Here is a 21,245-nt window from a genome sequence, read left to right as displayed (position 1 = left end):
GTGTATGGATAATTACCTGTAATGCTTGTTAATCAATAATAGAAATCCCATAGCAATTCAATCTAAAGACAAAGGAAAGCTGGAATTAGCATAAATACAAAATTGGTTGATGGAGTACTCATTTTTCACCTTTAATATTTTGAGAACAACATTTTACTCATCAGTTACAACATTTCTGTCTTCATGTCTGTTTAATGTCTCAAGTGCAGTCACAAAATATCAGAAAATGACCTTCCAAAATGGCAGCATACTGACAGAATTCATTCTCCTGGGACTCACAGATCGCCCTGAACTCCAGCCTCTCCTCTTTGTGCTGTTTCTGGTTGTGTACATGGTCACCCTCCTGGGAAACCTGGGCATGATTGTTTTAATCAGACTGGACTCTCGCCTTCACACACCCATGTACTTCTTCCTCACAGTTTTAGCCTTTGTAGATGTTTGTTACACCACCAATGCAACCCCACAGATGTTGGTAAATTTCTTATCAGAGAAGAAATCCATCACCTTTGCTGGCTGTTTCACTCAGTGTTTCATTTTCATTGCCCTTCTCCTGACTGAATATTACTTGCTGGCAGCAATGGCCTATGACCGCTACGTGGCCATATGCAACCCTCTGCGCTACAGTGTGAAGATGTCCAAGTCTGTTTGCATCTGCCTGGCCACATCTCCTTTTGTCTATGGCTTCTCAGATGGACTGTTTCAGGCCATATTGACCTTCCGCTTGAACTTCTGTAGATCCAATGTCATCAATCACTTCTACTGTGCTGATCCACCCCTCATCAAGCTGTCTTGCTCTGATACTTATGTCAAAGAACATGCCATGTTTGTATCAGCTGGCTTCAACCTCTCCAATTCCCTCACCATCATTCTGGTGTCCTATGCCTTTATTATTGCTGCCATCCTCCGGATCAAGTCAGCAGAGGGAAGGCGCAAGGCATTCTCCACCTGTGGCTCCCACATGATGGCTGTTACCCTGTTTTATGGGTCCCTCTTCTGCATGTATGTAAGACCCCCGACCGATAAGACTGTGGAAGAATCCAAGATAATATCTGTTTTCTATACCTTTGTCAGTCCACTACTTAACCCAATGATCTACAGTCTGAGGAACAAAGATGTAAAACAGGCTTTGAGGAATGTCCTTAGGGAAAATGTGATCTCTAAATTGTCAATGCTTCCAACCTCCAATTCTTAGTTCTAATTAAACCTTTAACTTAGATGTCTTAGCATTTTGTTGATGAAATTTTATACTATAGTGCCATCTCTCAAAAAATCTCAGCTGAATATTTCTGATCTAGAAACAAGGAGCTTATAAACTATGCTTTAAGCTAGGTTCTTCATCTTCAGTTTGTGGTCTAGGAACTGTAGCATCATTGCCTTGATTGATCATTGACCTTATAATCACATTCTGCCTCTTTAGCTTTCTGAGATACCTACTTGTTTTATAAGCACACTATATGTTTTGTAGTATTACTCTGCCATACTCTGGAGCTCAGTTGTATTGTTTATAATATTTAATAAGATATACATGTTCTCAGCTCAGTTTATTAAATTTATTCTGTCTATTGCATCTGGGCATCATTAAAAGTAATCTTCCTTTTAATGATATTTATAACTAACTGTATTTCATATACTGAAAAAAACTAGTTACTTCTAGTGTCCCTGGCCTAATAGAGGTGATTTAATATCTCAATTAAAAGTCATTATTAGAAATGACTTACTATTAAAGTGCATTCAGGTACCAATTTGAAACTTTAATTGCTTAGATTGAAAGAATATATATTCAGAACTAGAGTCTATGCATCCAAAAGTCAACACATTCAATCTATTTTTCCTATTTCATTTTGATTAGTGATTTATAAGACTATAAGTCAATAGGTGTGTATATTCACACCATTCCTGCCACCAAAGTTCTGTATCCTTAACCCCATCCATGGAATCTTGATTTCTACAGTAAGTCATAACCATGGCATTTTCAAAGTAAACCAAATTTCCAAATAACTTGTTTACAACAGTAACTATCTATTGCCTTCTTAAACTCTAAGACAAGAACCTCCCCCATTTTCTATAAAAACCAACATTTCTCCCAGACCTGGGACTTTTGGGGCATGGCTTTTTTCCCTCCAGGCTTCCCTAGATCCATACAATATGATACTGTATCTGCTGTTCTCAACCAAATGCAATCACTACCACCTCGACATGTTTTACTTCAGACTGTGTCTAGAGATGCCAGGCATGGAATGTCAACCCTTCAGCTCCATTACCCTTGTGAAACTTTCCCTAACCCATAGGGCTACTTAATTGCATTTTGGGTGGTGCACTTCCCAACAAAACTACAGAACCTTAGATACAGACGAGGACCCATGAAATAGAGCACCTGTGCACAGGTATTTATAAGTTAGGGGAAGATATATCCCTTAAAGTAAAAGTTCACAATAGTGTTCAGTGACTCAAGAAGTGCAGTAAGCAAGTATAAAGACCTAAAAAAGACACCATAAAATACTTAATGAAATAGTTTCTACTTAGACCTAGATACTGTCCTCACCCACTTCCTATTTCACTTCCCTCAATCACTCTAAGACTAGCCTTGTCATAAAAAGTAAGAACAGCAAAAGTTGGATAAGGGCAAGAGACTGGCACACTTTAATCATGGCTCTTTTGGTCATGATCAGGCCACCCCATCATCTGGGGCCCTAGTCACCGAATACTGGGATTCTCACATAGGTATGATGGGCATAGGCTTCTAACACATCCCTCTCTCCACCATAACTTGTCATCTTCATCAGGAACAGCATCGTGGACCTGCTTGTGAGCCTCTACAGGTCATTGCCCTCCATTGTGGAACTACTATGGTAAGGACTGTCTTACTCTATGAAGGGAGTCTGGGTCAGTATACTCTGCCACTTGGGGAAGATTGGTCCTATAATGAGTGCAGCCTACTATGTTCCTAGCTATCACCGTAGGATGCAAGCATAGACCTCCAGGGATGTAGAGGTTACAAAGACTCTTTTGCTGAATATGGGGCCCAGAGAAGATGGATGGGGTTTACAATTAGTGGCATTTATATACTTGTCCCATATTTGGGAGTGACTCTCTTCCCTGATCCAGCTTTCTAGTCTTATCTCCAATTCTGAAACCATCTCTCCAGACAATACTAGTAGCACAGCGGCATGTTAGCTGTTGGGCTCAAGCAAAAATTAAGGAAATGTAGAAATGGGTTGGGAGTATGGATTTACCTGCCAATGCCTTTGTCCAGCAGAGAAGCAATTACAGAAGCCATACCTTTTACCTTCTGTACCACATAATGATCTTGGATCCATACTCCCAAAAAGATAAAGAATAGGAAAGTCTCCAATGGGTAGGACTGGACACAGAACTCTAAAGGAGGGAATTTTACTCCTCTTAACCAACGAATTTGTCAATCATAATTAAATACATTAAAAAAAAGAAGGAAAAAAAACAATCTTTCTATACTTTACTTTGACTTCTGAGGAAACAAAAACCATGGATTAATAACTGGTTTCCTTTTCCTAGTTTTGTTCCTGTGATGTGACAGGGATGTGGATGTTAAGTAAAGATTAAAGACAGATCACTTTTTATCCTAGAGCAGAAACAGATCTTCATGATAAATGAAAACATAGGAGATAAGAATGATGAGTAGAGAACCTAAGAGATTAGTGCCTGCAGACACAAACAGGACCATTTTTTTATGTAAGTATCAGGACAGGTTAACATTAAGAGCAGTGGGTCCCAGCTATGCCACTCTTGAAAATTCATCCAGTAGACACTCAAACACTAATTGGAAGGGACATATACACCCTATATGTCCTATGTTCACAATTGCATTTTTCACAGTAGTCAAAGAATGGAAGCAGCCTAAATGCCCACCATCAGATGACTGTTTAAAGAAGTTATGGGCTATATATTCCATGAAATACTACTCTGCAGTAAAAAAAGATGATACTGTGTCTTTTGGAACAAAATGGATGGGACTGAAGGTGATTGTGCTTAGCAAAATAAGTAAAACGATGAAAGACAACTGCCAGATGGTTTCACTCTTATGTGTAATCTAGAGATGTGGTTTATATGAAATTGCCAGTATATATCCAATCAAGAGAAGAAAACTGTAAGAATTGTGAGAACTATGGTAATTATCTTTGGGAGGTGGGAGGGGAGGAATAAATGGTAGGTGTGGTGAGGAACTATATACTGTATTCTTATAATCTTATAACAAATTACTAATAACAAATTAAAAAGAGTAATGGGTCAGCTCAGTAGAAATGGTTGATGATGTTGGGCCCACAAAAGGATAAGAAAAGGGTCAATATTACCTGTATTGTGCCTCCCATGGAATCCCAGATAGAGGGGAAAGTGACCAGACAGCTTCAAAGGGACCAACCCCCCAGCAATAACCCTGGAGGAAAAAAAAAGAGAAAGATTAACTGGAGATGTTACAAAATTATGGAAATGACCTTTTCTCTAGGAGGGAGTGGAAATGTGAGGTGAAAATGAAGAATAATTCAGAGATTTATGGAATGCATAAACTATTGGGGATAAGTGCCAAATATTAGAATAGGCAGACACTCTTAATACTTCAGCTATCACTCAATAAAATTCCCCTTAAGGAACACACACATCTATCCATCTATGTAGACTAAATGGGGGTTATTAATATTCTAAAAAGCATCATTGGATTTGCATGGTCAACAGACAAACCGCCTATTTTACCTCTATGTGATTGATCACATATTTCTATCAGACACTGGAAACAGTGGGAGATTGATGTCCCGCTACTTTCTCCCATTGGCCAAAAATATCTGGAAAATGAACACAATGAACGATATACTGATATTTATACATAAAATTAAACTATAGTAGACATCAAAAACTATAGAAACACAGAAGAAAAGAAAGCAGGTTTAGGTAGAATAGAGAATAGAGGGAAAGCCATGGTACATTTATGCTACTGATGTGCCTACAATGTTCTGGTCATCACATTCTATAATTTTTATTAAAATACAGAGATTAAGTGCACACATTATCGTGCACAAGAATCCAGGTTCAAATCCCCAGACTTCACCCACAGGGAGAAGATTCATGAGTGGTGAGTCAGTGTAACAGAAGTCTCTCTTTTCCTCAATATCTTCCTTTTTCTACTCTCTCTCTCTCTCTCTCTCTCTCTCTCTCTATCTATCTATCTATATATATATATGTGTGTGTGTGTGTGCGTGTGCGTGTGCGTGTGTGTGTGTGTGTAAAACAAACGATTCAAAACAAATACAGAGCTCAAGACTGAGAATCCAATGTAGCTAATCCAAGTGCAATAAAAGCTGATAGATCTTTCAGAGACCTTGAAAATAACAAAGCCTCACCATATCACACACAATTTTTCCCTTAAGTATTTTTAAGCTGTTTTCAATATTTTTCCCTTATCCAGGTTTTGTAGCCCTTAATTTGTCTGACAAGGCTATTAGAGAGCTACTCTCTTCTCTGATTCAGTTTTCTAGTCCCTTTTTTATCTCTAACACCATCTCCCCAGACAATACTTTGGGTCTACCTGTATATTAACTGTCAGGCTCAGGCAAAAACCAGTAAAGTCATGGACTCCTTGGAATATACCTAAAATAGATCTACTAACTTTTTCTAAAATGGAGATCCAAAAACTCACCTGCTATATTTTTCCTTTATTTCATGATTATTCAACAATTTGTTCTGCTTTATATCTTAACTCTTTTTTTTTTCTGCCACCAGGTTCCATGTGCTATCATGATGCCAACTGGATTTCCCTGGGCAGATGACCCCACCCACCATGTGTCCTGGAGCCCTGCCCCACTAGTGAAAGAGAGAGACAGGCTGGGAGTATGGATGAACCTGCCAAAATCCATGTTCAGCAGAGAATCAATTAAAGAAAACCACACCTTCCACCTTCTGCACTTCATAATGATCCTAGGTCCATACTCCCAGAGGGACAAAGAATAAGAACGCTATCAAGGGAGGGGATGGGATACGAATTTCTGGTGGTGGGAACTGTATAGAATTGTACCCCTCTTATTGTATGGTCTTTTCAATATTTCCATCTTATAAATAAAAGTAAAAAATATGTTTTCCATGTCAACAAACATTTATATGCTCATGAATAAGTAAAAAAGAATAAAATGTATCCTCTTTTTAAACCATTCTATGGAGACTTGATTACCTGTTGATACTAGCATTATGCAAAAAAAAAATCACATCCTTAAGGAACCAAGAATTTTCAAAATAATAAAATCATAATGTCTTTTCACAAAAGACTTTCAGTCTATGATAATTGAGCCATGGGGACTTAATTCCTGTGATGCAGCTCTACTATAAACTGTAGACTCTTCATAGCCAGACTGGCACTTGGAAATCACTCTTATTTCACAGGTAAGATGAAGTATTATGCATCTCCATTTTATAAGCTAATATATTAAATCCATATAAATAAAATTATGCATACAACATATGCTGATGGCTTAACATTTGTTTTAGATTTCAATCTATTCTGCTTCTCAAAGTAGAAACATTTACAGTCTTACTGTGAGCTGACCTGTGTCTTACCCAGGAAGACACAGGAAGGAAGTTAATATTAGTACAAAAAAAATCATGTACCAGAAAATATTGGCACAGGCAGGTGCATAATTTTCCCAAGTCTTACTGCTAGAAATTAAGAGCGTGGGTGGTTTGCAGACAGAAGGTGTGACTCAGTTTCTATTATATTCTGTTTATTCTCAATAACAGATCTGTGTCATTCTCATTTACCTCAAGAAGAAATAGAATGGGTGTCAGTAATTATTCTTTCTGGTTCTTTCCAAGTTAACCATACTTCCTTTTGTATAATCACATACAGAAAGGCAACACACTCCATAATGTTCTGCATTTCTTTTTTGAGAATTGACCATTGTAAAACTCATAATCGTAATAACTTTTAATTTTATATTGGTTAATGGTTTACAGTACAGTTGTTGGCACAGGAATATAATAATATAGATGTCTGTAAAAGAAATAGAGAGGAAGAAAGAAAAGGAAAGAAAGAGAAAAAAAGAAAGAGAGGAAGAAAGAAAGAAAGAAAGAGAGAAAAGTATGAAAGAAAGATAGAAAGATACTCACTCCCCAAATAAGGTCCATCATTATCATGTGACCTGAAGGACTCCTCTCCTCCCACTTCTCTCTCTGCCTGCCTTCCTCAAAATCCTTTGCTTTGTTCCAGTACACCAAGCCAGTCCAAGTTTTACTGTGTGTTTCCCCTTTCTGTTCTTATTTCATAAGTTCTGCCCAGGAATGAGACCATCACTTATTCATTTTTTCTCTTGGCTGGCTTACCTCATTTCACACATGATATTTCAAGTTCCACCCAAGATGAGGTGAGAAAGCTGATACTAACTTTTTAGAGTTAAGAAAATATATTTCATGAAGATGTCAACAATAAATGTCTCTCTCCATTTCATCTGGACACAGGGCCACATACCAAGGAGCTGTTAGTCTTTCTAAAACTAAACACACATTATCTGTACTCTGACTGACTGGGTGGTGGTTCACAATCATCTACATGAAAGACCCTCAGTATGAGGGTGAATTAAAAAAAATGCAGCCCCTGGTGTCCTCAGAGACACATGTGTCTTCTTGCAAAAACTTGAAATTTTCTTTCTCAAGCCATCTAGGATGGCTTATTCCATTATCTTAAATCCATGCTTTTTAAAGTGCTCTGTGATATTATCTGGGATACTCATTGCACACATTTTAACTTTTGTCTACTATAAAGAAACTTTTGAACCCTAAATAATACTTTTCATAAAGACATGCTTGTTAAAAATATTATTACGGCACCAAATTATACTTACTAGTATGGTAATTAAGTTTAATAAACTTAAAACACAAACTGTTATTTTTCCGTTGATTTAGGACACTCGTCCTGCTTTTTTATTCTCTAATCTAAGATCATTATTTGTATAATGGTACGGTATAATGGGCTAGTGAGTTGGAGAGTGACATTTACCAAGTGCTTAAAAGGTGAAATGAGTCAACCTTGGCATTTTAAGTCATAGGTAAAGATCAGTATTATGTTCAAGTTTGCTTGTGTACATGGCCTCAAAAGAACAGTTAGAATTTTCACTAATCTCCAGCATCCCCTTTTTTCCTGTATAAAATATTAGGAAATGCAACTGACAAGACTGAATATGTCAGATGCATTGAGGTGTAGTATTTAACATATTTTAAATTGAATTTACATTGTTGATTTTCTTTGAATTTTTGCAAGAGTCCTTGGTAAGTATTTTTGATATGCATAAAGTGACAAGAAAATAATTATCACCTGAGGAGAATTATGCCATCATTTGATTGCTGTCTTCCCTAAAACATTCATACATGAGATGGGGAACTTTAAACATAGGTTCCTGAAGTATGTATATATCTAAACACATATCCACACATGCAATGCTAATATGTGATTTTTTTCTATGAAGTTTTTTTATGTATTTATTTATTTTCCCTTTTGTTGCCTTCTATTTATTTATTTTTTAAAAAAACAAGACATTAACAAAACCATGGATAAAAGGGGTACAACTCCACACAATACCCACCACCATATCTCCATATCCCATCCCATCCCCTGACAGCTTTCCTATTCTTAAACCTTCTGGGAGTATGGACCCAAGGTCACTGTGGGATGCAGAAGGTGGAAGGCCTGGCTTCTGTAATTGCTTCCCCGATGAACATGGGCATTGACTGGCCGAGCCATACTTCCAGCCTGACTGTCTCTTTCCCTAGTAGGGTGCGGCACTGGGGAAGCAGAGCTCCAAGACACATTGGGGTTGTCTGTCCAGGGAAGTCTGGTCGGCACCATGCTGGCATATGGAACCTGGTGGCTGAAAAGAGAGTTAACATACAAAGCCAAACAAATTGTTGAACAATCATGGACCTAAAGGCTGGAATAGTGCAGATGAAGTGTTGGGGGATACTCACTGCAGACTATTGTGTACTTCTGCTTTCAGATATATATTTTCCCCTAGTTTATGGATACCTGTGAACATATGATCTATCTCACGGGACCTAGTCTATATCTAGGTTTTGGGACTTTTTTAGGAAGTGAGCCACCTGGAATGGAATTAGAGAATACTATAAAAGGAAAGGTCTCACTGAAGTGATGAAGCTGAAGGGTAGTCTTTCCACACCTGACATCTCTGGACACAGTCTGAAGTGAAGCATGCTGGGGTGGTACTCGTTGCATTGATTAGGTTGGAATAGGTGGGTGCAATATTATTTGGTATGAATTGATAGAAGCATGCAGGAAAGTGTGCCCCACCCTAAGGTTCAAGGACTGGGGGAAATATAGACTCTATAGTGGAAATGTGAGGTTCTTGCTGACTTAGGGCTCAGGAAGACAATAGATAGTCATTGTTATAATCACATTATTTGGTAATTGGGTTAACTTTGAAAAATACCTTTGTTAGGATTTGTTGTATAATGACCAATATCACCATAATTTATGTCCTTTGACATTATTTGTATATAGTTGTGCCACCGGTTGCGTCTGTTTTCTGTAGTCTAGGCTTTTGAGAGAGTCAACATATCAGACTCAGCCTATGTATTAAATGACTCAGTCTGTGCTTTTAAAAGTTTGTGACATACAATAAAATGTTCCCTTCTTATATTAATTGAATAATGATTTATGTGACTACAAATTAATAGGAATTTACATAAACACCATTTCCACCACCAAAAGGCTATGTCCCATCCCATCCACCCACCCCAATCCTGCCACCCCAGGAAGCCGAATATCCACCCTCACCCTCACCACAGGGTTTTTACTTTGGTGTCCTATAAAGTCTAGATCTTTTTTAAAATTATTTTTCTTAATTATCTTTATTTATTGGATAGAGACAGCCATAAATCAAGAGGGTGATAGAGAGTGACAGAGACAGAGAGACACGTGCAGCACTACTTCAGCACTCGAAAAGGTTTCCTCCTGCATGGTGGAGACCAAGGGCTTGAACCTGCGTCTTTGCACATGTAATGCATGCACTCAACTAGGTGCACCACCACTTGGCCCCCAAAGCCTAGATCTTTTCATTGGCTACTTCTCAGTATAATTCTTTTTCTTCCAGTTTCTTTTTTCTTTTTTGTCTGTTGTACTTTTCCCTTTTCTTCCCATTATTCCTCAAGTATTCTTCTTGCTCCTCTTTTCTTTCTCTTTCTCCTCATTTTATTTTTCTCCTCCTCTCTTTATTTTCCCCCATTCCTCCTCCTCGTTCTTCTCCTCCTCTTCTTCTTTAATGGAGAGAATTTGAGAGGGAAGGGTAGGTCGAGAGAGGGAGAGAAAGACACCTGTAGACCTGTTTCATTACTTCTGAGGCGACCCCCCTGCAGGTGGGAAGCCGGGTTCTTGAGCTTCCTACTATGTGTGCTTGAGCTGGTGAGCCAATGCCCAACCCACCCCATCCTTAATTTTTTTGATGGGCAAGAACATTTATGTTTACAGTCCCTTTCTTCTACTTTGAAAGTTCTGTTGTTACGGTCAAGAGACTGTCCCTGCTGTGAATGAATAAAACTCCAAGGGTTTTGTTGAGAAGACATGCTTTTTATTCTGCCTGGCAAAGGCATTTTTTATTCTAATTTTTCTATTTTAATTCTCTGCAAACACATGTTATTCACTATCTTAATTTCCTTCTCCCCATTTCTCAATACTAATTATCTACCATAACTGAATATTTCTGAAACACTATAGAATTCACAGAAGTGATTCAAGCTTAAAGATCATTTCTATTTCATCTGTAACTATTAAAGACACAATTATTAAATACTATTCTATTAATGTAGATGTTGGTGCAAATGGTTTGCTACTTTATATCTAAAACCTGTACAAAGTTAAGTTGTAGTGATTCATTTTGAAATAAGGAATTGAAATAAGGAAAGAGAGGAATTGGCTAGTTTTTAAAAAGACAAGTATGAGAAAGATACAAGGAATAAAATCATTTTGAGAAAAAGGAAGAAGTGATTCACCACTGGTTGAGATGTAATAACTAAATAAAAGGGTAGTAATAGTCTATGTAAATACAAGTTGTGATTAACAAATAGTAACTGTCAGAAGTAACTTGCTTCTTCATCTACAAGCTGTATTAAGAATCTGGATTCATGATTGTCATTCATTTACTAACCATGCATTCATGGAGCCACTATGATTGTGCCTTTTAAAAGTATAAATCCAGAAATGTGCATTAGGATCTTATAAATAATCATTAAATATAAATGTGTAGTATGAGCTTCTAAGACCAGTTGGTTGTGATCATTTTTACTAGCAAAGTAACAAGTAATTTCAATGTATAATAAAGTTAGAAAAATTTCCAATTCTCCTAAGGATAGCTATCATAAACAGTTTTATGAACATACAAACAAGTGAGACGTAAGTTATATTCCTTTTAGATATGAACTCCTTTTTCTTTTTTTAATTTAATTAATTAATGTATTTCCTTTTTTGTTGCCCTTTATTGTTGTAGTTATTATTATTGACATCATTGTTGTTGGATAGGACAGAGAGAAATGGAGAGAGGAGGGGAAGACACAGAAGGGGAGAGAAAGATCAACACTGCAGACCTGTTTCATAGCCTGTGAAATGACTTCCCTGCAGGTGGGGAGTGGAGGGCTTGGACTGGGATCCTTACTCAGGTCCTGTCCTTTGCGCCACATGCACTTAACCCGCTGCGCTACAGCCCGACTCCCTAACTCCTTTTTCTTTTGTAAGTTGCATATGACTGTGTGTTTAAACATATCCATGCATTATCATTATCTATGTCCCTAGTAAGTCAATGCACAAATGCAAACTAGATGTATATTATGGCAATGTGTGTTGAAGAATGAACATTAATAAATTTTACAAAATAAAATAAAATTAGAAATGCAAGGTGGTGGGAAGTGAGAACCTGGTAGAGATGACGTAGTTCCATGCGGAAATACCCCGTTCAAGCCATGGTTGTATACCTGGAGGGGTGGAAGCTTCATGTATTTCAGGTGTCTCTCTCACTCCCACACCATCTCCTCCTTCTCAATTTACTTCTTTATTAAAGAAAAAAAAGAGTGCGAAGAACAATGGATTTGTAATGCAGACACTGACCCTCAGAGATAACCCCAGTGAGAAGAAAGCAGAAGTGCACAGGATGTATGTGAAGTTTAAAGTAGAAAGAAATTAGATTGGTCAGGGAGGGGGCTGCAGAATGGTTATGCAAAAGATTTATGATGCTGAAGGTGCAAGGACTCAAGTTCAATATCCTGAACCACCATAAACCAGAACTGAGTAGTGTTCCAGTCTCTCTCTCTCTAGAAATACAATAAATAAAATGTTAAAAAAAATAGAAAGATGAGAGTCAGGCGGTAGCGCAGCGGGTTAGGCACAGGTGGCACAAAGCACAAGGACCAGAGTAAGGATCCCCTGGTTCTATTCCCCAGCTCCCCACCTTCCGGTGGTGTCGTTTTGCAAGCTGTGAAGCAGGTCTGCAGATGTCTATCTTTCTCTTCCCCTCCTCTCTCCCTTTCTTTCTGTCCTAACCAATACCGACGTCATCAACAACAACAATAATAACCACAACAATAAAAAAAAAACAAGGGCACCAAAAGGGAATAAATAAATAAATATTTTAAAAAGTAGAAAGATATTGATTCAATGTCTTGTATGACAGAAGTGGATTGAGATATGCTTTGCAAATGGCAAGTGCCTAATGGGTCTGACTGAATTAGTAGCTTCAGAGGCAAATGTGTAGGGAGATGGGAGTATGTACTGGCTGCATATATGAATAAAAGTATGGCTATAATGAGGATGTAAGTAGATATAGGCATGGACATAATTGTAGGAATGCAGATGTGAATGTAAGAGAAAGTAAACAATAAGGGAAGTTAAGAACAGAATGAGAAGTACAAATTGTTACAGTAGTAGTCATTGTGTATAACATGGATTTTAGAGAAAAATCTTGAGGTCTGTCACCAGTATGACTTCTCTCTCCATGTTTGTTTGGTGCATCCAAGTCAGAAGATACAGAGTCTCAGAAAATGAAATTCCAAAATGGCAGCAGCACAGTGACAGAATTCATTCTCCTGGGACTCACAGATCTCCCAGAACTCCAGCCTCTCCTCTTTGTACTGTTTCTGATTGTGTATATGGTCACTCTGCTGGGCAATCTGGGCATGATTGTGTTAATCAGACTGGACTCTCGCCTTCACACACCCATGTACTTCTTCCTCACTAACTTAGCCTTTGTCGACATGTGCTATACTTCAAACGCAACCCCACAGATGTTGGTAAATTTCTTATCAGAGAAGAAATCCATCACCTTTGCTGGATGCTTCACCCAGTGTTACCTTTTCATTGCCCTTCTCCTCACTGAGTTTTACTTGCTGTCAGCAATGGCCTATGACCGCTATGTGGCCATATGCAACCCTCTGCGCTACAGTGCGAAGATGTCTAGGCATGTCTGCATCTGCCTGGCCACATTTCCTTTTGTCTATGGCTTCTCAGAGGGGCTGTTTCAGGCCATATTGACCTTCCGCTTGAACTTCTGTAGATCCAATGTCATCAATCACTTCTACTGTGCTGACCCACCCCTCATCAAGCTGTCTTGCTCTGATACTTATGTCAAAGAACATGCCATGCTCATATCTGCTAGCTTCAACCTCTCTATCTCCCTCACCATCATCCTGGTGTCCTATGCCTTCATTATTGCTGCCATCCTCCGGATCAAGTCAGCAGAGGGAAGGCGCAAGGCATTCTCCACCTGTGGCTCCCACATGATGGCTGTTACCCTGTTTTATGGGTCCCTCTTCTGCATGTATGTAAGACCCCCCACCGATAAGACTGTGGAGGAATCCAAAATCATAGCTATCTTCTATACCTTTGTCAGTCCCTTGCTCAACCCACTGATTTATAGTCTGAGGAATAAAGATGTAAAGCAGGCTTTGAGAAATGTTCTTAAACGAAGTACCTTTGCCAAGGTGTCACTACCTCCAATGCCCAATAAATGATAACTCTATGCTTTGGCTTAACATTCCTTGAATTTTGCTGATGAACTTTGATATGACTTATAGATTGTTTCAAACTTTCCAGCCCCCCCCCCAAAATTGAATCTGTGACACAATGACATGTGATTTTTTTCTTTCTTTGTTTCTTTTCTTTACAAGAGCACTGGTCAGCTTTGATTTATAGTGGTGTGGAGGATTGAACCTGAGACTTTAGACCCTCAGCAATAAAAGTCTGTTTGCATAATCACTATGCTATCTATCCCTGCCCAATAATCAATGGTCTGTGACTGTTAGTGAGATTCTTAGTCTTCAGTTTTCATTTGTGCACTAGTAGAAACAGCATCAATTTACATGCTCGTTAAAAGGCAACACACACACCCCTCAGATCTTCTCTAAACAAATTAGTATTTAAACCAAATCATAGCTACTCTGCTAGGACATTATATCTTGTTGAGCATGATTGAATGTGACAGGAGTTCCACTTGCATTCCCCCTGGTAACCTCAAGCACACTTATTGTTTAAAATATTAGAGAAGATAATGTATATAATATATTCTGTACAATTTATTCCATGTCTTTTGGAGTCTGGGAGTCTTTGTAACATGCCTTTTTTCTATTACCTCTTGATTTACTAAATGCATTGAAAACGTGGGCTTTCATTGACAAAAAAAAAAACAAAAAAAAAAACTAGGGCTTTAATAGTTTATAATATGTGCAATTGCAAGGTTTTTGTAACATTTATAGTCTAAAGAGAATTAGACCCAAACAAGTCTTCAAGCAGGCAGTACTCATTGGGCATTTCCATTTGGGAAAGTACTGTTCTAGGTCCCATTACACTTATTATAGAATAGACAATCATTCTCTTTAAAGTGCACACATTGGTTGTTTCGTCTTGCTTTAGGCTTGACCTGGATTTCACCAGAAAACCAAATAATAGTTTCCAGCTATTTTATGCTTACTATACTCCCAAGATAGTTTAAACATCTTTGTCGCTAGAGTTCGGGGTTCCAGTAGGCCCGGCTAGCTTCGAGGCAGTAGACAGAGACTCGAGGACACATGGCTGGGCAGAGAAGCTGTATTTCTTTATTCACGAACAATGATTCAAAAACTAACCCAGGTGGGGGAGACAGCATAATGGTTATGCAAACAGACTCTCATGCCTGAAGCTCCTAAGTCCCAGGTTCAGTCCCCTGCACCACCATAAGCCAGAGCTGAGCAGTGCTCTGGTGTTTCTCTGTGTGTGTCTCTCTCTGTATCTCTCTCTCAAAAAAAAAATTTTTAAAAAGAAAAAAAAACTAACCCAAACTAATCACCACACAGATCTGTTCTGCATCCTTCTCCTCCAGCGGCAGCGGTAAGAACTCTGGAAGTCCGTAGGGGGCAGGGGGCGTGGAGAAGATGGCACAGGAAACTAGCAGGGGTCAAACCACAATCTGGGGGGGGGGGGGGGGGCAACCAGTGTGAAGCATAGCAACACGTCATACTTGAATCATTCCATCTTATGGGAGGAGATGATATTAGTAAGTTATGTTTTTCTTTCTGGAGAAAGAATATACACTTAGAGAAGAAAAATTTGCTTAACTATCACCAGTGGGCATAGAAGGGTAGAAGCTTCTTAGACAGGAAACCTGTCAACAGTGCCCCTAAAAGATGCAGAGTCTCACTGACTATCCAGGGTCATTGACTTTTGCCCAAAACAGAAACAGAACGGTGGCAATTTTTCCTTCCAATTCTTTCCGAGTTAAATAGCCTCCATTATTAAAAAAGGAATTCTCAGCTCTTTTCACATAATGTTCTATATTACTTTCTTTGAGAATTGGCCACGTTTAGGCTTATAGCTGTAGTGTGTTTAGCTGCCACTAGGTCACGCCTAACCCCAGTGTCACCCTGTTTTCCACTCTTTCCTTGCGTCTTAAGGTCTAGCTATAAGGGAGACCTTCTGGTATTTGTCCTCTTCTTTCTGCTTTATCTTGCCTCATATTAGTTTACAGTAATATGAGATTTAGGAACGTCGTTTCATACCAGTATATATTTTTTACCACTTAGCACATCCACCACCAGTGTTCCAGTGTGCCTTTATGCCTGAGATAATTATTATTTATTTTTATTTATTTGTTTATTTTTACCAGAGCACTGCTCTGCTTTGACTTATGGTGGTACTTGGGATTGAATCTAGGACTTTAGGGCCTCAGGCATGAGAGCCTCTTTGCATAGCCATGATGCTATCAACCCCAACCCTGCAAAGAAATTTTCATGCCCATTCCCTTCATCCCAAAATGTTTTAATAAACTAAAAGAGGTTTTAATATATTTTTTCTAAAGCTAAATATATACATATGAATATGCATATATAAAAACAGAACTTTTATGACTTCTCTGAAGATATTTTTTCCTAGCTTGACTCTTTAGGTTTCCTTAATTTTATTTCTATTTCACTTTGTCTCCCTCCTTTTTTAAATTTTTACCATCTCAAGGAATTCACCACTCCAGAATAACATTTTTAGCTAGAACAAGCCAGAGTCAGAAATCAGCAGAGTGTGTGCTCTTGTATGTAACTCCCCAATTAAGCCAGGCTTCTTAAATCTTGAGAATCTCTTCTTTATCCTCTATATTCACTGACTATGCATAACTACACCCACCTTTGACTAAGCTTTTGAAGAAATCTCACTTGTGGATTAAACACACATGGTGCAAAGCACAAGAACCTGCATTAAGGATCCAGTTTGAGCCCCTAGCTCCCCACCTGCAGGGAAGTCACTTCACAGGTGGTGAAGCAAGTCTGCAGGTGTCTATTTTTCTCTCCTGCTCTCTGTCTTCCCCTCTTCTCTCTACTTCTCTCTGTCCTGTCCAACAACGACAACATCAATAACAACAAAAATAACTACAACAGCAATGACAACAAAAAGGATTATATATATCCTACTTGTAATTTTATGAGTTTTCAGGAATGTTTTTTCATTGCTCTAACTAGTTGATCTGGGGAGTCTGGTGAGACAGTGACTACTCCCATGACCACACTTCTGGAAGTCCTGAATTACTTTTTATTTATTTATTTTTAGTTATTGTTGTTGTTGTTGTTGTTGTTGTTGGATAGGACAGAGAAAAATAGAGAGAGGAGGGGAAGACAGAGAGAAGGAGAGAAAGACAGACACCTGCAGACCTGCTTAACCACCTGTGAAGCGACTCCCCTGCAGTTGGGGAGCCGGGGCTCAAACCAGGATCCTTACAATGGTCCTTGTGCTTTGAGCCAAGTGCACTTAACCCACTGCACTACAGCCTGACTCCCCCGAGTTATTTTAATACGGTAAATATTAACTAATTTTTAAGTTTTTAATTAATAATTTGATATTGGTTTACAAAATTATAAAATAACGGGTATAATTTCATACCATTCCCACCACCACAAGAATCCTGTGCCCTCCTTCCCTCCACTGGAAACTGCATTAGTTCTCTCAAGATCACAGATGTTTTGACTGTTTTTTTCTATAACTCTCTATCTGTATTTATATATTTTCTGCCCTTTTTTTCACCTATGGTCCTGCTTTCTCTTCTTTAAGTTACACCTACTACTTCTGAGTGTCTTTCCTTTTTATTTTTTGTATTCTCTCTCTGGGTCCTGATACAATTGGAGTTCAGAACTCTCTGGTCATCTTCCCCTAACACATCCCCACCTCCCTGAGAGTATGGACCAAATTCTTTGTGAGGTGAAGAAGTCTTTATTAATATATTGGTAAAAGAAAAATGCGGTTAATCCATAGAATGACTGAATGGCTTTCATGCTGTTGATGTTTTTTGCTCAGCAGCTGCTATATAGTTGAATGTAGTTCTCTGTGTTGTTCTATTGGTACTTATCAAAAGCAAATTTTGTTCCTATTGTGCTTTTGAAACTGAATGGAAAACAAATGTTATGCAAAGACCAATATTAAGACACTTTATTTTCTTGTTTCATTGTAGATATTTTATGGTTTCAGCTATTTTGATTAAGTCTTTGTTTCAAGTTCATATTTGTGAGTAGTGAGGATTGATGTTTGATTTAATTATTTCACAGATGAAGCATTTCCAACCCCATTCACTAAAGACATTGTCCTTTCAGCAATGAGTAATTTTTGTTTCCTTTGTAAAATATCTGTTCCCACACCTCTTGAAATTGATGTACTTGATGAAAGATAAATGTTAGCCAAAGTAAACCACACTATGTTTAACTATGATGGCCCTAGGCTTAAGTTAGGTGCAAAATGTTTTTCTTAAGAAATGAAATTTAATCTGGTATGTAAAGGATGGATAGCATGGGAATAATTTTTATTGTAGTAACAAAGCCCAATGACAGATGCTGATTTTGGAAAGAGCTTTCAGAAGACCAATATGTTTAGATGAGAAGATGAGGTTAGTGACAGAGACTGTAGAGGCAGGTAATGGTGATAGCTTAGACTTGTCGCATGTCATTTGAATAAGTGGGTCCTCTCTGAAGCATACACGTCTTTTGTCTTCAACACCAGACTAAAAACTATTTTCACATATAAACATTAGCATTGGTAACATTATCTCCCTTTCTTCCTTTTTCTTTTTATAATAAGTATTTATTTTATTTAAATGTTAAAGACACAGATAGACTAATTCATTGTTTAACTCTGGCTTATGTGGTGCAGGGGATTTGATTTGGGACTGTAGAATCTCGGACATTAAAGTCGTTTTTGCATGACCATTATGCTATCTTCCCCCATCCTTCCCTTTATTATTTTTCTTCCATCCCTATTCTTTTGCCTGTAGCCTCCCTTCCTTCCTTCTTTTTTTTCCTTCCTCCTTCCTCTTTCCCCCTGACCTCCCTGCCTTCCTTGTTTCTTTCTTCCATTTCTTCTTTATTTTCCATCTCTCCAGAAGATCACGTCTCAGTTATATCTCATGGTGGTGCTGGGAATGGAAGCTGGAACTTCTGAACTTCAGGAATGACATTCTATTACACAAACATCTATGCTATCTTTCTGGTTCCCTTTTTATTGTTGTATCCCTTTAATGAGTAGATAATGTTATACATGATTATTGGGGAAAAAAAGATAAACAAACTATATTTTCATCTCTATCTATATGCACTATCATGTTTGGGCAAACCACATATTGCTAGATTATAATCTCTCTAGGTTTTCCATAAAAGTTTACCTTCCAATATTTGATCCTCATACCCTGAACAATATGTTGAAATTATGTTACTCATTAGTCACTAAATTCTAGAAATAATTACTCATGAAACCATTGACTCTATAGTATTCATGGAAGATACTGTGCAAAGCAGAACTCAAAGTGAGAAAATAACATCAAAACTTCAAAGGTGATGAATTTTCTTTCATTATTATACGTATTGATTAATTATCTGGTTGGAATAAATGATGATTCGGGTGTTGAAACCTCAGGAGAATAAGTTCCAAATGTTTACCTACTGATGCAAGCCCGTGAACTCCCCAGACTCTAATACATCATAGGACTTTTTGTGAGTTACTTTCTCCCTGGAGTTTTCTCTTGTATTCATGTTGCAAGTATTTCTTCTGGGTATGCTGGAAATACTTTAGGGACAAAAGGTGCAAATTACAAGTTGAGTATAAAACTCATCGTTTGGCCTAATAGTGTCTGTCACAGAATCTTTCCTGGGGCCAGGTAGGAATGGAAGTTCTGCTTTTGATACTTGCACATTGGTGTGTGTGTGTGTGTGTGTGTGTGTGTGTGTGTGTGTGTGTGTGTGTGTGTGTGTGTGTTCTCTTTTGGATCTTCATCAATGAGAGTCAGATGCTAACAAAAGCGATTTTGAATATAGATTACCTGCTCAGGCAGTTAAAATGAGTCAGTAGTATTTCTTATTTAGATTAGTCACTAGAAAAGATTAAAGTTCTGGGGAGAAAATGGGAGTTTACACTAATTTCACTGTAGAGGTAGCATTCTGCTCATTCTTTAATTCAATAACTGCTAGGTAGGAAGCAATCTGATTACATAAAATATATTAGAATAATTTGTTTACAGAACACCCTACTATATCAAGAACAATAACCAAATAATTTTTAAAAAGAGAGAGATACTTGAAACAAGGATCATACTCCAGCAAAAGTTAAAATATTCTATAAATTTAAAAAGTTTTCATTAAATTATTAGAGAAAGAACTTATGAAAAAAACTGTCATGGACTAAGAAATGCATGAGAATTAATGATAGTTGGATATTAAACTACATACAGGCTAAATTATATTGTTCAAAGATAATGAGTGTTTTCAAAATATCAAATGCTGGTAGTAAATAAGTAACAAATCTGAAGTTCACATAAAAATCATTATGTCAACCTAAAACAACTATTTTCATATATATATATATATATTTATAAAAAGAAAATATTGACAAAACCATAGGATAAGAGGGGGTACAGCTTTGCACAGTTTCCACCACCAGACTTCCGTATACCAACCCCTCTACTGACAGCTTTCCTGCGCTTTAACCCTCTGGGAGTATGGACCCAAGATCCTTGTGGGATGCAGAAGTTTGAAGAAGGCTTCTGTAATTGCTTCCCTGCTGAACATCAGCATTGACAGGTCAATCCATACTCCTAGCCTGTCTCTCTCTTTCCCTAGTGGGGAAGGGTTCTGGGAAAGCTGAGGTCCAAGGCACACTGGTGATATATTAACTCTCTTTTCAGCCACCAGGTTCCAGATAGCAAGATATATGTATATATTAATAGAGACAGAGAAAAAAATGAGAGGGGAAGAAGAGATAGAAAGGGAATGAGTTGGGCGGAGGGTAGATAGCATAATGGTTATGCAAACAGACTCTCATGCCTGAAGCTCCAGAGTCCCAGGTTCAATCCTCTGCACCACCATAAGCCAGAGCTGAACAGTGCCCAGGTTAAAAAAATAATAAAAAAAGAAGAAAGAATAAAGAAAGGGAGAGTCAGAGAGACACTTGCAGTCCAGCTTCTCCACTCATGAAGCTTTCCCCCTAGAGGTGGGGACCGGGGGCTTGAACCCGGGTCCTTATACACAATAATGTGAGTTATTAAGCAGGTGTTCTACTACCTGCCATCCTGCCTCCCCCCAAAATCATTTTCTTTTTTTAAAAATGTATTTTTAAAAAGGAGACATTAACAAAACCATAGGATGAGAGAGGTACAACTCCACACAGTTCCCACCACCAGATCTCCGTAACCCTTCCCTCCCCTGATAGCTTTTTTATTCTTTATCCCTCTGGGAGTATGGACCCA

At 38.1% G+C, this 21,245-nt stretch overlaps 1 protein-coding gene across 1 annotated transcript; it reads left to right on the top strand.

The window, feature by feature from the left end:
- The first annotated feature begins 226 nt into the window (after positions 1 to 226).
- LOC103110376 (olfactory receptor 5M11) lies at positions 227 to 14,019 on the top strand. Its single transcript, XM_007519548.2, has 3 exons — positions 227 to 822; positions 5,084 to 5,098; positions 13,074 to 14,019. The coding sequence occupies exons 1-3, from the start codon at positions 227 to 229 to the stop codon at positions 14,017 to 14,019; spliced, it is 1,557 nt and encodes a 518-aa protein (XP_007519610.2).
- The last annotated feature ends 7,226 nt before the right edge of the window (positions 14,020 to 21,245 follow it).

The sequence above is a fragment of the Erinaceus europaeus genome, chromosome 17 (assembly GCF_950295315.1).
Source record: "Erinaceus europaeus chromosome 17, mEriEur2.1, whole genome shotgun sequence".
Taxonomy (NCBI): domain Eukaryota; kingdom Metazoa; phylum Chordata; class Mammalia; order Eulipotyphla; family Erinaceidae; genus Erinaceus; species Erinaceus europaeus.
Note: the sequence above shows the minus strand (reverse complement) of the source record. Positions and strands in the feature narration are given on the sequence as shown.

What these genes read in the sequence shown, in the direction of transcription:
- LOC103110376 (XM_007519548.2), top strand. Translation starts at nt 227, where the DNA reads ATGACCTTCCAAAATGGCAGCATACTGACAGAATTCATTCTCCTGGGA.